At 38.8% G+C, this 18813-nt stretch overlaps 1 protein-coding gene across 1 annotated transcript in view; it reads left to right on the top strand.

Moving 5' to 3' along the window:
* The window catches only part of SYNE2 (spectrin repeat containing nuclear envelope protein 2), a 3814665-nt gene that overhangs the window by 2251223 nt on the left and 1544629 nt on the right, over positions 1-18813 (top strand). The window contains exon 73 of the mRNA XM_044073561.1: positions 18159-18305. Within this exon, the coding sequence (XP_043929496.1) occupies positions 18159-18305 (147 nt within the window). The remainder of the gene's footprint in view (positions 1-18158; positions 18306-18813) is intronic.

The following is an 18813-nucleotide window of genomic DNA, read 5'->3' as shown; positions in this document are numbered from 1 at the left end:
TTAATGATACTGTCTCCATGGATGCACAACTGTCACTTACATACATAAATATTTCAAACACAGACATTAATGTCCATCTAGTCTGCCAATATTCCAAAACAGTTGTTCACATAATGTGTCCAGGCTGTTCATGAAAATATCTAAACTAGCGCTTGCTTTAATGTAATTTGGTAGTCTGTTCCATGCATTAGCTGCTCTGTCAGATAGCCAATTAGTACAGTTCACATTCCTCTAGAATCTTCTATATAGGTTGTCTGATGATTCTTCACTACTTTTTTGATAACCCCAAACATTCCCGAAGTAGTTGTCTCTAAATCCCCTATATACCTGAATAAGATTTCCTCTTAAAATTCTGTACGAGACACTGTACAAGTTCAGATGTTTTAGTCTTTCATAATAACTTTAATTTTCACATCCATGGATGCCCTTGGTATATTTCTGCTGTACTCTTTCCAGTTTACTCATGCTTGTTTTCTTATAAGGTTTCCATATTGCTATTCCATACTCAAGTTTGGGTCTAATGTAACTGACAAGCAATGACTTCATAACTTCTGATTTCCTAGACTGTATATATATTTTTATACAATCTATAGTTCTGTAACTATCATTAACCAATTGGTTGATATGATTAGAAAACCTCAGCCTGGATCTACCCATATACCCAGGTCCTTAAATGAGTCTACAGTTTCAATCAGTGTGTGTGGTATTAATATATATTCACCTTTCAATTTATGTCTCCCAAATCTCATACGCTTAGTTTTTGGTGTATCTCTCAACATATTATTCTCCTGTGCCCAAATGGTCAATTTAGTCAAGTTGTTTTGCAGCTATGCCTTATCTGTAACACATGTAATAAGTTTACCCAAATTCAAGTTATCTGCATACAGACTGTAGAACACCTCAGATGAAAAAGTTAGGTCTGAAAGATACAATCTAAACAAGTAAGGGCCTTGGACAGAGCCTTATGGGACACCCAGACTGTAACCAAAAATCTTACCTGTCCAGTTGCTGTATGATACTTGCCGTGTCCTATTTGTAAACCATGCAACTATCCATCTTATCAAGAGTACATCAATGCCCAGTTGTACTAATTTATTGATCAGAGTTTTGTGTATGGCCCTGTCAAATGCAAAAGTTAAATCTATATAAAATACATCACAGCACAATTTGTCATTCATGGCTGTTGTTATATTGTCATAGAACATCATGTTAAAGGTGGTAATGGATCTATTTTCAACATATGCATGCTGATACATGGTTCCAAGTCCCGACCTTTCCAGTTCTGGCAATAACTTATCCAGTGTTATCGTCTCCATTATTTTTCCACAACATGAAAGTAGACTTAAAGGGTTGTATGACTGGGTTTCTCCTACTCCCCTTTCCCCTAAAGACAGGTTTAACAAGTGCATGTCTCCAGTCTTGAGGAATCTCCCCATATTTATACAACCTAGTAAGTAATAGATATAATGGTATTATAAGTTCTTGCTGAAGTGTTCTCAGGTCATTATTACTAATTCCATCTCCTCTCTGTGCCTTGTTTCGATCCAGTTTGCATAGTTCTTTTTCAATATAATCTAATTATAGTTCAGTGTTTGTGGTTACCTGGATGTCACTAGGGCAACTTATTACCCACTTTTTGGAGCCAAACTGTTTTGATAAGATTTTGTTTTCCAGCTGTTGTGAAAGGGCACGGACTGTGGGGAGAAAAAAGATTCCTGTGATAAATCTACAGCACTCTTCTGCTAAAATATCTACATCTGAACTGTACCTGAAAATAAAAAATCAAACAAAGCAATACAAAACTTAAAAACAAAAAAATAAAATACCACCAAGACCATTGATCCAAGAAGTAAGTGAATTTAATGAAACACTTAGCGCCTTGGCTTTCACAGCCTTCCAAGACTCTTGGAAGGCTGTGTAAGCCAATGCGCTAAGTGTCTCATTATATTTGCTTACTTCTTAGATCGGTGGTCTTGGTGGTATTTTATTATAAAGCAACACAAAACTCCCCACTCCATCATACAAAAACACAAGAAGCCTTCACAATGCAAGAGAAACAACAAATATTGAAGTGCAAACCTGCAAAATATATGTAAAACAGTTGATGGTCATTCTTACAGAACTTTGCAATTTATGGATGTAGTAAAAGGGCTGTTAAAGATATATATATATATATATATATATATATATATATATATATATACACTTCTGAAACGTCTGAAGCACATACTGCCAGCATTTCACATCATCTGATTATTCTCATTTATTGCTAAAGTATGGTTAATTTAAGAACAAAATGTGCAGCCCCGTTTAGAAGATCTGCCCCCCTCATACAACATTGCCCTGTTATGTCTGGGGACTGAGCAATTCTTTCATTTGGAGTCTACTGGCTAAATACTGATCTGAAATGTGTTTCACTTTAAAACATACTGAAGTAATGTTTTAGTAACCCAAAGAAATAGGGAGTTTTGGTCTGAAACTTTGAGTCGCTCCACGGCTAACTTCAGAGAAGCACATTGCTCTGAACATCTCCTTGGAATCTTTGTATCCTATAAACAAGATTACTTCTGACAGCAAAAAAAATAAACAGAGTTACCCAGACACATGCAAAACTAAGAATGAGCAAACTGTATAATCTGCAGTAAAAGTTTCACATGCCAGCACTTGCAGAAAGTTCCATAGCTCATTTTTTTAATTAACAGATTCAAGACAACTTTCTTAATTTCACATGAAGCATAGAAACATTGCCTATAGTGGTGAAACATAAAAATTAAGACCTCCACATAAGAGTTAATAATGTAAATACAAACCTGGATGACACAAATCACATTACACTGTATTACAGTCAAAAAGACAAGGAATTGCTCATACCCATATCCAGCCAACATGCTTACTTCATAAACTTCAAGGACAATATCAGTAAATTAAATAAAGTAAGAAGTGAGTAAGTAAGTAAACAGATAAATAAATAAGGCTCACAGAAAGAGAGCTGCATGAAATATATTTTGTCGGAAACATCACTGCTCGTAAACTGGCCCATTAGCTTCATTCCATGCAAGAGCCAGTGTTAATGATTATTAGAGAATGGGCAACTTGTATTGCACCATTCTGACTGGAGAATGAATGTTCTCCCATAGGGTGTTAATGTACACTGAAAAACGAGTCCGTCACTTCATTGGCAACATATTACACTACCGTGGAGCTCGATCTGTAATGGAGCTAATTGCCGCCATTATTTTACATTCACTAAACAGCACTTTTACTGTTTAGCTAGTATAAAACTAAAACAAACAAAAAAATTAACAAAAAATAGAAATCTGTCTGTGTTAATGTCTGGGTGTGGGAGTGTATGCATGCATAAAAGTGAGACTGAGATCAATTGAGACAATATTTTATACTTGCTAAGCAGCGCTTTTGCTGTTTAGCAAATGCAAAATTAAAGCAAACGGGTAAAAAAAATACAAAAGGGTGTGTGTGTACGCACGTGTGTTTGTGTGTATATGAGTGTGTTTACGTTTCTACCTGTGTATATAAATGCATGGGTGCTTGCTCGCATGAAAGCGGTCTGAAACTCAAGTTTAACTCATTATTTAGTAGCTTCAACCCCTCAATGGTTTGCTATCAAATCTCAAATTTTATAAGGAAGAGACCAAAAAAATTGAAGCAAAAAATCTGGACATTCTGTGAAAATCTGGACAGTTGACAGGTATGCGGCTATGAACTTCTAATGACTATTATTAACTGAGTGTAATGTGTGTGTGTGTGTGTGTGTGTGTGTGTGTGTGTGTGTATATGAGAGTGAGAGTGTCTAGACATTAAATACTTGCCAAACTTATATTTTAGATATAACATACTTCTTCTAAGAACAGTTACATATACTATAGCAAGTTTGAAACATTAGGAGGAGGAATTATTTTACATCAGGAAATATTAAAAAATATATATAGTAATGAAAAAAAAACGTACAAATACAAAACAATTTAACAGATAGCCCAATCTCTAAGTGCAGTAATGCCCCCAGGGTATGTGTTATTGTGTAAATATTGCACTTAGAGGGGTGTAGAGGCCTTAGTCAAAACACCCCTGGATGGGCATTGTTTACACAACAGCACACTCGTTGGGCACTATGGCTTGCTTATAGAATGGGAAAGGGAAAAGCGACTAACCAAATTGTTCTCTACCTGTGCATTACTCCTGTAACATTCATGGGAAGAAGTTAGTGCAGGCCATGTGGACCTCATATTCACTCACAAATCCCTGACTACCTTTGTGAATTTTTTTAGGATACAACAAATATATCTTCAGCTAAGTGACCATAAAGTAATAGGGGAGGCATTATTGCTTACATGTATGTGTCTGTCTTTCAGTTCTTGGAATTGCCACACGAACACGATTAAACTTGTGAATATTTTTGAGACTGTTTGGAAAGTTGTTTACATGTTTGTGAAACCCTGTGCTACTCAATCTGGACTCATCCACCTTCCAGAAATCAAGTATTGTGTAGTGTTAACACATATTTAGAAAAGATTATTCAGTAACACTCAACAGTTTGACAGAAGAATCCATTAAATGCCTTCCTTAAAACATTTCAGACCAAAATTCCACGTAAACAGTTATATCCCAGCATAGCTATCATTTAGATGAAATGGTACTTTACATTAAAATACTCTACAAAACATCTAATTACCATGCACTAACTACTAATTGTAAGATTAAAAATGCAAAAAAAAAAAATACAGATGCCAATTTTATAAGCGAATTAAGACACTTGAGGTATGCAGAATACAGATATTACTACACACTCAAGGATTGCTGTGCTGACAATGATACGGGAATACATATACTAAAATATTACTTTGGTGTAATGCACATCTGATGTCTTGCAGAAATAAATTTTCTCTGGTCATATCTCTTTTAAGAATGAGCAGATACAGAAGCTGCAGAAATGCTGCCTTGGTCATTTGCACTAATGGATTGACAAGCAACATTGAGAGGAGATTATCTAGGAGATTATCTATTGCTATTTAAAAAATTAAAGCTAGGGACTTCTGTTTGGGCATAAGTCATCTGTTGTTATGCTAAGCTCTTAATACAACTGTAATTTCTTACTATTTCAAAGGTTATCCATGTTTCCCAAAAACCATCATGCAACACCATGTCCATATTTTGGCATACGTTCATAAAGAAAATGTTATATTATATTATATTATACTTATATTATATTATGTTATATTATATTGTATTATATTATATTATACTTAATGGTCTGTAAATACATTTTGCTTGCAGTCTAAGAATATCTGACAGACACACATACAAAAACAAGCACATACACACAAACCTAAAGTTCTTGCCTTAAATTTGTAAATGCTTTTTATTTCCTTGCCAAGTTATTGTTGTAGACCCTGAGTACATGCTTTGGAACACAGGTGACTCAATAACATAGCCCGTGCAAAATTATATGTGTCCTTTATCTAAGAAATAGACTATGTTCAGAGAGAAGGAATTAGTAAGAAGTATGTTGTGGGAGGGAAGGAAAGAGAGTGGGGTAGTGCAGAGCAAAGTATTATTTATGTACTGTTTTAGTAGGAAATTTAAGTTGAAGAGGTTAGAGGTAAACTAAACATTAAAAATCTCATTAGTCTAGACTTCGGATTTGTTAAGGATAGATCCTGTCTAATGAATCTTTTCTGAAATAGTAACATAAGCTGTCAACAGTCACCATGACATACCTCAACCTGGCCCAGGCCTTTGACACTCTACCATATGTATAATTAGTAAGTTAAATGTATTAAAAGTAGATCTTTTGTGTGGTAAGATAGATAGCAAATTGGCTGAGAATCAGAACCTATATATTGTGGGTAGCAAGTGCCCATCAAAGAGTATAAAGTTAACCAGTAGGATTGCTCATGGCTCTGTGCTGGGACCCCTTTTATTTGGTATTTTCTTTTCTGACCTGAAGAGCCTGCAAACTGAGGGTCATTGTGAGGTTACCCTCTGACATCCAATCATGGCAATAAGAAGTTGTACTTATAAACACCTGGTATGTTAACAGTGGGCTTAAATCAAGTGCTAAAAAGTATAATATAGTCACATTTGGCAAACCGCCCCTCCCCCCAATATAAACATAGACAATATCCCACTCCAAAATGAGAATGTTGTAAGAGACCTTGGTACTTGGGTAATGATTCCCACTCCTTTGATCATCATGTGACAACAGTAGTCAGAAAGTCCTAGTACTTAGTGCAGTGGATCACTAAGGGTACATCTTCCAGATCCTAAAAGGGCATTGTCCCATTATATTCAGCAATGAGTAGACCAGTTGTTCATTACTATGTCTCCTTTGGTATGTACCTCACTAGACATACCAAACAAGTAGAAAGATGCCATAGGCTCCTAACTAACAGGACCACTGGCTTAAAAAGTCCTAAGGAACCAGGAAAGACTGGAAGCACATTCTCGTTATTCGGTATCATATGGATTCCTGAGGAGAGATTTATGCCTTGCTCCCCAAGTCAATACCCAGTGGTCCAGGATCTTTTGTATCTCCACAAGTCAAATAGTCCCACTAATACCAGAGCAAATGATCTAAATCTTTAACAGGTAAATAAAACAAGGTGGAGAGAGAGAGAGGTTCATTACAAAGCACCTTCCCAAACTCTGGAATAGAGTCCTACTGCACATTAAGCAGTGTGATACATTACCTTCCTGCAAATGGGAACTGGACTTCACTCCTGACTTTACTGGCATGGCCTTCCTTGAGAAAGGAGATTCAGTGTGAGGGTGGCTTCTGGCAAATTATAAATCGTCACAAGACTCAATTGCCTTGTATTGCCTAAGATTGTATGAATCAAAAACATAGACCTCCTTGCTAATCTGCCTAAAAATTTCACACAGGTGTGGTTACTCTTTATTATTACCATACTTTTGTAGCATTTACAAAAAACAAGAAAATTAACTATTCAATAACTTGTGTACTGTAAAACAACATAATTATGTAACTTCACAGACTCACCATATTCTCTCCAAATCATAGCACTGTTAAAAGTTCACCTGCGTAACAAATGTCCACTTCCCCCCAAAAGATTCACCTAAGAACATTACCAAAATGCCACTGGGTTTTTTGTTTTTTTGGGACTTGTGCTAGTCATATTACGTATGCAACAGCAGTCTGAACTAAACCGAAATACCTTACTCTACAACATGCAGGATTATGTACCGTATCAAAATGCATTTAAAGCTATATCTTGCAACTTTTTGATCTGCTCAGCATCAGAGGAAAGGAAAATATAGATAAAATTTGCAGCTTTCTGACTAATAGATTACTCCAGAAGCTGTTGTGGATGATTTTTTGAAATGGTAGGTCAGAAAAATACAACCAGTAAATGAGTTTTTTTAAGATTTAATTCTTGAGAGGTTGTTGCGTCTGTGTTATAGTTGATAAGGTTCCTCAAAGGCATATGCCACATTGACAATGAATATTTTTATCAAGTTTCCCAGTCTAGTTCCAGATACTGCTTATCAGTGCATATGTTAAAATTCTGCTTCTTGTAATGGAACATTTGTTGTAAATAGTGAATGTTAGCATGGACCATTGTGAAGTGTAGCACATTTGTCAGAACTTTGCAGGAGGGTTGCACATAATAAATCTGCTATCCAAGCTTTTTATCTGTTTATGTATTCATTGATATTAAATGAACTGAGGTAGAATGACCTGCAGTTTTGTCATGCTGTAACTGATTGACATCATTGCCAACAAGTCCGAGGAAGTGTTTACAGTTATCAAGGCAGGGAGATGCCAGGGAATGTACAATTGAAAGATTGTCAGATAATGTCATATTTTTTGAAGCACTTTGACTCCCCAATGCTAATTATCAGCTTCTCTCAGACACTTTTTCAAGTCCACCAAATGCCTATGCATGGGGCCAGTGAGAAAATCAACGATTCTGGGGCAGAATCAAATTGCTGCTGAAGAATGTTTTCCTCCTAAGGACATTCAAGCTGCTCTCACCTCTACTGTCCCAAGGAAAGGTACACAGTGACCTAACGTAGTGTATCATTCTTGCCTCTGTTAGCAACTCTGCCATAGTCCTGTCCCTGTATGGACATTGTCCTCTGTACATCCTCAGCCTCCATAGGGGACCAACCAGAAGGTACATTGGAGTACGTGCACCCACCCCCAAGGATGGACAGTTCCATCCTCTTTGACTGTGCCATCAGGTGCCTGTCTCTCTATTCAAGCATGGGTCACCCAAGCCATAAGCAAGGTTTTTTCCTTCTAAACAACTGATGCAACGATGTTCTTTGTGTTTCACTGTTGCAGTCATCACATTTGGGTTATCTGCTTGCAGTAGCCCTCAGTCAGCCTGATTAACAAAGTCTTGGGTCCTACGTCAGTTGCTGTCCCTTCTTCCATGACGTCAGGTCGTCAGGGGTATAAAACATGCTGCTGATGCCATTACATCAGTCTTTCTTGCCATGCGGTGCCTGAAGCAGAAGCAGTTCGCAAGTGCCGATCGTCCAACTCCTGAAATTTTCATTTTCAAGTTTCAGAACCGAAGTCTTCAACTAAAAGCTAAGTAACCCGTTGGGGAAACTTTTTCTTGCTCTAAACCAGTGTCAGCAAAAGTAAATAATTGCATTACTTGTGGAAAGCAAATACCTCATAAAGATTTTCATTCGTACTGTATTCCTTGTCTAGGCCCTGACCACGATGTACCTCGCTGTCAGTTTTGTGCCTTATTTAAACCACAAACTATCCATCGTCGGTATATTTTCGCTTCTAAATATTCCGAAAAAACACAAAGATAAAGACAGAGACAGGCCGCCTAGGTCCAAAGCTGCCGACGATGCTTCTTATAAGCTAGTCACCAGTTCATCGGTACTCAGTGAGGCGCTTTCACAGCCCCTGATACCCGCTACTTTAGATTCGCAGGCCTCTACTGAGACCCATTCAGAGTCTGGTATGCCACAAGATGCTTCAACTGTGGAACCTGCGGATGTCTCTACCTTGGATGGGTCCGGAGCTGCTGTGCAGGCACCTGCTTCTGAGGGTGTATTCAGGCCTGCTGACTTGCATATTAAACTGACACCATCTTCTTCTTCAAGGCCTAAAACTCGAACCATGCCTAGAAAACTGACACCCAGACCACATGGTCAGGCCTCTATGCCTAAAAAACAAATGATAAGAATGGCTGAAGACCTTATTACTTTAATCAGGGGAAGCCAGCCTTCCCCCTCTAAGAGACCTAGGACTGAGTTTGCTTATGATACTTCTGACCAGGATTCTGAATTTTCTGTTTCCTGTGATGACCAGGATTTACCCTTATCTATCTGTGAGGATTCTGATGCAGAGGACTCTATTCCCCTCTGCTTCTCCCCCAGAGGATTTCTCTTTTGGTGAAACCTTGCATACTCTTGGGGAGCATTTTCATTGGGAAAGTCAGGATTTCTCTGATTCTAAAAAGAGCCTTAGGGATTTCTTACTTCTGTCCCAGCACAGGCCTTTAACCATACCTGCTGTACTAGACATTGTGGATGATGTCTTTTCGGAATCTAGCTTGGTTCCTGACTTTACCTCCTGCTCCCAGAAAACCTGATAGATATTACAGGGTCCCTGACTCTCACAAGTTCCTTTTTAAAAATCCTACTCCGGATCCTGAGACCATTTCACAGGGACCCAAGGGCATTAAAGCTACTACTACCAAAAATCCTACCCGCTCTGATAGAGACTCCAGGGCGCTGGATAGATGAGGTAAGAAAGTATACACTTCTGCAACTTTGGCCATTAGGGCCTTAAACTACCAGTTTCATATGTTAAAGTATCAGCAGCATGTTATTGGATTGCTTAAACAGAAAAATTATGTTGATTCCTGATTGTGCTGAAAATAAGGATTTACAGGATTTACTGCATTCAGCTGAACAAGTTGGAAAACATACTTTGCAATGAGGTTTTGATTCACTAGAGGCATCTTGCAGGGCTGCTGTAACTGGGTCTGTACTTAGAAGGTATGCTTGGCTTAAGGAGCAATCCTTGCCAGATCATGTTAAAGCAAAATTACTGGATGCTCCCTTAAATCAAGACCGCCTGTTTGGCAACAAGGCAGAAGAGGTTCTTAAAAAGATGGAGGAAAAAGCTAAATCTATGCAAACTGTTAAAGATTTTTTACAAGTACAACCCCCAAGGTTTAGTAGGCATTGGTCTTCCAAGAATTGGGCCTTTCCTGCCTCTTCCAGACCTTCTCAGTCCAAACCCAGATCCAGCAGAGCTCCCAAGCTTCAGTCCCAGGGTACGCACAGGACTAAGCAGTGGGGGGGCCTCCACTTCTAAATCAGGAAGTAATAAAACTCTCCCCATGGTAAACTGTCTCAATTACTTCTTTTTAAAACTTCCAAGCACTTCTCAACTGATGGCCCCTTTGAGGGGAAAGATTGATCTTCATGCAAAGAATTGGAAACTCATTACCCAGGACAAATAGGTTTTAAATATAGTGTCCCAGGGATACAGATTTCAGTTCCACACGTTACCATCACCAAGCGGATGGCCAGATCTACCCCCAAATCAGTGGGCAGAGGCCCAAAAGCAAGTACTTTCTTTCTCAAGTATGGGGGCTATTCAGTTGGTACCAGAAGAGGAAAAGGGACAAGGTTTCTACTCGAGACTTTTCCTGGTACACAGAAAAGACAGTTCGTGGCGTCCTGTCCTGGACCTGTCTACTCCAAACACCTTTTTGGTGATTCCAAAATTCAAGATGCTGACTCTTCACCAGTTGCTCCCTATGCTAGGCAAAGACGCCTGGTTGGCAACACTAGATTTAAAGTAAGCATACCTGCACATCCCAATCAGGGAATCTTGCAGAAGATACCTACGCTTCAAAGCAGGCTACATGCACTATCAGTTCTCTACACTGGCCTTTGGCTTATCTACTGTGCCCATGGTATTCACAAAGTACCTAGTTCCAGTCATTGCATTTTGCAGGCAAAGAAATATTCAAATATACCCATACCTGAACGATTGCCTAACTCAGGCAGAAAATCAGGATATACTTTTGAATCATCTGGCCTTTGTACAAAGGGTGCTAACATGTCTGAGGTACACCATAAACGAAAATAAATCACACCTGGTACCCTGTCAACAAGTTATATTCCTGGGAGCAAGCTTGAATACAACTTCCCAGATGGCTTTCCTCACGCCAGAGAAACAAATTCATTTGACAACCTACTTAAAACAAGTGGCCACAAAAACCCTGCTATCTGCGAGGCAAATACTACAAGCCTTGGGGTTCATGGCCTCCTGCATTCTTCTAATTCCATATGCAAGACTGCATATGAAGAAACTACAATGGTATCTAAAAAGCCTATGGTGTCAACATTCTCAGGATCTAAAAGCAATGATTCCAATCATACCTTGCCTACACCTAGAGTTTCTTTGTTGGGCAGAGGCCTGCCACCAAAACAAGGGACTACCATTCACGCTACCCCCTGCCACCCAAACCCTAACAACAGACACATCAGACTGTGCATGGGGGGCTCATCTGGCAGGGAAGTGCATTCAGGGCAAATGGAACCCAAGTCAAATGCACCTGCATATCAATCAAAAAGAAATGTTAGCTGTACAGAATGCTCTGACAGCCTTCAAGGACCACATTCTTCCAGGACAGTTAATGGTAAAATGGACAACACCACTATGTGGTACATAAACAAGCAGGGGGGTACACATTCTTACCCCCTCTGCAGACTAGCCATGGCATTGTGGAATACAGCTCTGAGCTACCAAGTGCATCTACAAGCTCAATGCGAGGAAAATTAATGCACTGGCAGACAAACTAAGCAGAAACCTCATGGTCCCACACGAGTGGAAACTGGGACCAAGAATTTTCAACATGTTGACAAGCAAATGGGAGAGCCCGGATATAGACCTGTTTGCCTCCCCCCAGAACTATCAATTGGACAAATTTTGCACAAGGACTCCTCACAAACAAGCTTGGAAAGTGGATGCTCTGTCCTTCAGTTGGAAAAAACTATCAGTTTATGCCTTTCCTCCTCTGCCTGTACTCTCCAAAGTATTACTAAAGATCAAACAAGACAAACCAAGGACAATTTTGATTGCAACAGACTGGCCATGCCAACACTGGTACCCCCTCTTGCACAGTGTGTCACTGTTGGCCCCATGGCACCTGCCTCAGACTCCTACCCTATTGTCTCAGCAGGAGAACCAGATTCTGCACCCTCAGCTTCAAACATTGAACCTAGCAGCCTGGCTAATTACCTAATCTCTCCTTTACCATACCTCAGTAAACCAGTGATGGATATCATTTTAGAGGAAAGGAGGCCTAGTACTAGAAAATCTTATGCTGAAAAATGGAAAAGATTCTATGCCTGGAACCAATCTCAAGGGATGAGCACAGCAGTGCCCAATTTACCTCAGATTTTACAATACTTAACTGAGGTGCTTCACAAGGGCCTGTCTTTCTCATCCGTCAAGATTCATGCCTCAGCTATTTCAGCTCATTATAACACAAAACCTCCCCTCTTCTCTCATCCACTGCTCAAGCATTTCCTCAGATGGGCCAAAAATCTATGACCACCCAGGAGACCTCCAACTCAAGCCTGGGACCTTAACTTTGTATTGGAGAAATTCACTCTTCCTCCTTTCGAGCCAGCTGCTACTGCAGACTTAAAAATTATTTTCTTGGAAAACAGCTTTCCTTTTGGCAATCACTTCAGCAAGAAGGGTATCTGAATTACAGGCCCTCATGGCAGTGGAGCCTTTCATCATCTTTCATGCGGACAGGATGTCCCTCAGGACCAATCCCTCCTTCATGCCCAAGGTGGTATCCAGTATGGCCCTTAATCAGTCCTTTCAATTGCCAACCTTTTTTCTTAATGCACAGAACAAAGGGGAATGGATACTGCACCCCTTAGATGTGCACAGACAACTTAGATTCTACTTGGACAGGACTAAACCTCAAAGGAAATCTGACCAACTGCTGGTGGCATTTGCTAAAGGGGCAGAGGGGAAGGCTGTTTCAAAGCAAACCATTTCCAAATGGATAGGCCATTGCATTCATTTCTGCTACAAGCACCATGGAAAACCTATCCCACAGGGGATTAGACCCCACTCAACCAGGGTTGCATCTACCTCTACAGCCTTTCTCAGAGGCGTCCCTACCAGGGACATCCTAGAAGCTGCTACCTGGAGTTCTGTACATTCTTTCACCAAGCATTACCATCTGCCATTTTTCTCTAAATCCAGAGCTGGCTTTGCCACTGCAGTCCTGCAGGGCCTTATAGCTGGTCCTAATGCTGTCTAAATTCCTCCTCCCATCCTTAGCTTTGGGAATCTACCCAAATGTGATGACCGCAACAGTGAAACACGAAGAACATAGTACAGTTGTGTACACTTAACATGAATGTAGATGTTTGATTGTATTCACTGTTGCAGTCCTGGTTACCCTCCCTCCAGCCCCCTTACTTCTTTTGGCTGTACCTCTACTCTCCTTTACTATGCTCAAAAGCTTTTTGGTGTATTTGTTTTTTTGTTGGAGGTATAACCTTGTATATTTATAGATTTAATTGCTTCCCATTAGGGGGGCACTTGACATCTGGGGCAAGAAAAACTGATGCAATGGCATCGGCTGCATGTTTTATACCCCTGATGACCTGATGTCATGGAAGAAGGGACAGCAACCGACGCAGGACCCAAGACTTTGTTAATCAGGCCGACTGAGGGCTACTGCAAGCATATAACCCAAATGTGATGACTGCAACAGTGAATAGACTCAACCGTCTACATTTATTGTAAGTGTACACAACTGTACTTTCCTCAGGCTGTATCAGAATATGATCCTGGCAATATTCCTCAGAAGGAAGTAAGATGCCTTGACCATAGGTCATACATATCTGGTCCCTAAATGTCACAGGGTAATTATGGATTACACCGAGATCATGTACTTTGGATTCAGTCTCCAGTTTGTTGCCATCTGAAGTAACAAGTACTGGAAGTGATGAGGTAAATGAACCTGTCAGAGCAGCATGCAGAGACAAAGCTTGTGTTTAGGTTTCATCTCATAATACCAAAGTGACCACAAAATGCCATTGAAGTCATTCTCAAGGGAAAGCATATTTGCCCTGCAGTCTTGATATTAAGGGGAAGTACAATTTTGTGTCATTTGCCCAACAAGGATACAATAATCTTAGTATTCTAAAAAGATTTTTAATGACAACATTAAATACTGTAAAAAGAACAAACCTAAGATAGATTGATGTGGTGCCTCATACTCCAAAGAGTAAGAATGGAAGTTGTAACGCCTATAACAAGGGTACAAATGATTAACTAAACAAAACTCTGAGAGTTTCACAAAATGTAGCACTTTATCTAAACTATCTTTGCACTTAAGCAGGACCTCTAACTTCACTCTAAACAAAAGGCACTATTAATGGTTAACAAAATGATAGCTGGCTCTATTTAATGTTCTCCTATGCAGTGAAATATTAATAATTATGCCTAAACATTACTTTTATGAATCCTCATCTTCTATTAAGGCAAAATAAAAATTTTCCTGTTGTACTTCTGATATAGAACAAGTACCGTAGGTAGAGAAATGATGGGTAGGTCGATGGCAGAGGTCTCCATTAAGGCACCGCCCTCTTCCCTAAACAATCAGTCTTCTGAACTTGAAGGAGTGGGGGAATGACTAGTCTGTTAAGGTGGAGATTCTCTGTTGCTATCTTGGAACCAGGGACTACCATTTCACGTTTATGTCATGCTGTCGAAAGGTGAAAATAGCAAACGCTATTTCTTCTGCCCCAAAACATCTAAACACCAAAATATTGAACATTCAGAGTAACAAATTTTTTCCCATGGAAAAAATTCACTACTCCGAAACACATACACACAACACAAGCACACCAAACAAATAGCAATCCACACACATACACTTAAAATCCTACAACTAACTCTACACTAAACTGAACATACATTACTATCTACCCACTTACCTTAACCCAAACCCTAACCCTAAGGTCCGTCACTATCACACACTCACCTAACCCGCGCCCTAACTCACTTAAACCACCCCTAACCCTAAAGTATGTCACTATCGCACACTCGCCTAACCCACGCCCTAACCCTAACTCAAACTCACTTAGCCAGCCCCTAACCCTAACGTCCACACAATCGCACACTTACCTGAACCTGACCCGTAACTTTCCACCACAGCGCTAAGAATAGCAAAGCCACAGAAATGGCCAATCAAATGCTTTCCCTAGGAAAGAATTCGGTGTTCTGCAGCTTCGCTATTCTTAGCATTCGCTGAATAGTGGCCGATGAAATAGCGTTTGCTACTTTCATCATTCGATATCGTGATATAGAACCGCCATTTCAGTGGAGCCATAATCCAGTGGCTATGACTAAATTGTGAAAGACAAGAATTTGTTGAGCATCTTTTGTTATGATGAGTTCCTTATTTTTCTGTACTTTCTACCAAAATCGGAGGTTGCCCATGTTTCCCCAAATTAACTCACTACCACAGTGTCCATATTCTTCCAAAATATTTATGAACTGAATAATCGATTTAGTAAACTGAGAATGATTGCAGTGACTGTGCAGATGTAAGAATAGGGTTACACACACACACACACACACACACACACACACACATGGACAAAAAGTTGTTATAGCACTGCATTTGCAGATATACATTTTTTTATTTACAGCAGTAAAACTTTTTGTAACCTAGCCATTCATTTGAATTTGGACCTAACCCTCTCTCCCATTTAGTACTCATACTCATCTCTCCTTCCATAGCCCTACCTGTTCCAGTTTACTCTACTATATCCCCCTTCATATTTTCTGTAATCTACCTCTCTGCCTATGAACCCACCTCATGTCCTTTCGTAACTTTTCTCTGCATATCCTTCTCTCATTTGAGCTTCACTATAAATAACTAACTGCTTCCACCCATGCTGGACAATATATATCTGCATCCTTATAAATATATAGACACATAATGTATAAATTACTGGTCATGGGTGTTAGCTATCTAGCTATTAATTATTTACTATGTAAACAAATTCTGGTAAGCTGACTAAAACAATATGCTGTTAAATTTGTTTTCATTTCTAATCTTCCTATAATGATATGCTTTTGATTTTGTTTCAATTCTCCACAAACTAAACGTAAAAATAAGTAATGTTTTACCCTGGTTAACTTACTAATTGTAAGTAAATAAGCACATACACACACACACACACACACACATGCACACACACACACACACACACACACACACACACACACACACACACATGCATCAAGTTTCACTTTCATAATTAAATAGACTGTTCATACATTAGAAGATCTAAGAACAGTACAGACATATCATTTACTCCCTGGGCAAAGCTGCTGATGCACCCAGAACTGAGTGAGTGTCCTAAACTATTTCAGATGGAAACAAAATTCACAGAAACATAACACCCGAGTGAAAGAACAAAGGTTTTCATGTACTTTGATAAAGTGATACATCCCTATAAAATGTCCAGTCAAGCAGCAGTAGACAAATACATGGACCCCTACTTGTCTAATTAGCTTAAAAAATTTCTAGGTTATTGACTGTTAATTATCACTGTAGATTTACAGCATTTCATGAAAGCCAGAAAAAAAAAAACACTGGTGTATAGCATGTATCCTTCTACACAGTACAGTGGTTCTGGGACTTATCATCTCCAGTCTCCCCTTTAAGTAATAGCACTGATGTTTACTACAGCAATGCCCCATGCATAATAAGTGTCCATATTTCTTACAGTAGTTATAAACACCAGAAGGTCAGTAGCAGTTTATCCATGCTATGTAGTACACATATCAAGTACCATGTCATGTCTGACACTCATTGTGTGAATTCTGCCCGAACCCACTCCCCAGTTAATTCCCCATATTCTGTTCTATCCATCCATAGCTGTAATAGACCAGCACCTGAAGCCATACTGTTATCCCATTACTTGGCTACCTTTCCCAAGTTACTTTAAACACTGATCAGTCCTGTCAGTGAGTGTACTCTGTAACCTTAGAGTGATCACAAAAATTTGGATTTAATTTATAACTTTTATTTCAGATTTTACAGTGGAAACACTGACATCATATTTCTACAATCTACCTCTCTGCCTATGAACCCATCACATGTCCTCTCGTAACTTTTCTCTGCATACCCTCCTCTCACTTGATCTTCACTGTAAATAACTGTAACTGCTTCCACCTCTGCTGGATAATGTATTTTCTATATTTATATAGCTATAGAGATACATAATGTATGAATCACTAACCATGGGTGTTAACTATCTAGCTACTAACTCTTTAGTATAAAAACAAATTCTGGTAAGCTTCCTAGAACAAAATATTGAAGTTTGTTTTCAATTATACAGTAAACACTCAGTTCACCAGCACTCATGGGGATTGGTAGAAGCTACATAACTGTAGTTTCTGGTTGTTTGAGAGTTACTATTAAAAATAGGCCTGACTAATACTGTACCCTGTACTATTTGCTTGGTTTGACTTGTTCTCAGGTTGGGGAGAGAGGGAATTTATTCCTGTCTTCCTTTTTAAAATCAAAACATGTTTTGAATGTTTCTGCGGGGGGAAAACTGTATTTCATCAATTATTTTTTTGCCGGTTGCTTGACAGTGGTCTTTGCTTGACTGCTGGTTAACTAAGAATTTACTGTAATCTTCCTGTAACTATATGCTTTTCATTTTATTTCAGTTCTCGCCAAATTAAACAAAAAAATAATGTTTTACCCTGGTTAACTTACTAGCTATAAGTAAATAAAGACACACACACACACACACACACACACACACACACACACACACACACACACACACACAAAATATTTGCTTTTCTTAAAAATATTTATTTATTTTGTATTTGTTTATCGGATTAGTCCAACTGCATACAATATGACCGTTTTCAGCATAGGCCTGGGGAGAAATGCTCCAGATACATAGAAAAAAATTATAAAAAATAATAAAAATAATAATAAATTACATAAACATGATTTTTGAATTTCTTTTCGCAGTTATCTAACAGATACATTATAGATTCATTTTCCATAGATGTAAAATGCTACATATAGCTCCTGTTTAATGTTTTATTCTTTTTGTAGGATGTTCAGGACTTTGGAGATAAAACACTGGAAAACATCAAAGATACAGTGGCAGATGTGTCAACCTCAGAACATGATGAAGATGTTGGAGCAAGTCTTGTTACAGATGAAGTGGTACACGCAGAGGACAACCTGGTCATTGCAGCAGTAAGTAATAAGCCGATTGTGAAGACACAATAGCACATTGCATGCATTTTGTACCGCAAACGTCTAAGTCCTTTTATCATCACAGTAATATTGGAGCTCACTGAGCGATTTCTAAAGCAAATTACTTCTTGTGATCTATTTTTACATCCATCATTAATGAAATTTAGGTGTTTAACAAAAGTTTGGTTATATGCAAGTGCACTGCAGTATTTTGCTCTTTCTGAGTATATGAATTCTTTTGAACATATATTCCTTTGATGACAAACATTTTTGTTTTTCTGTCCACAACAAGTTGCACTCTTATGTAATTAAATAGACTATTTATACATTACAAAATCTAAGAACAGTAGAGATCTATATCATCTACTCCCTGGGCAAAGCTGCCGATGCACCCAGAACTGCATGCGTACCACAAACTATTTCAGATGGAAACAAAATTCACAGATACATAACAGAAACATAACACAGAAGTGAAAGAACAAAGTTTTTGGTTTACTTTGATATAGTG

Source organism: Protopterus annectens, chromosome 6.part0 (genome assembly GCF_019279795.1).
Source record: "Protopterus annectens isolate FY-2018-M chromosome 6.part0, PAN1.0, whole genome shotgun sequence".
NCBI lineage: Eukaryota > Metazoa > Chordata > Ceratodontiformes > Protopteridae > Protopterus > Protopterus annectens.
Note: the sequence above shows the minus strand (reverse complement) of the source record. Positions and strands in the feature narration are given on the sequence as shown.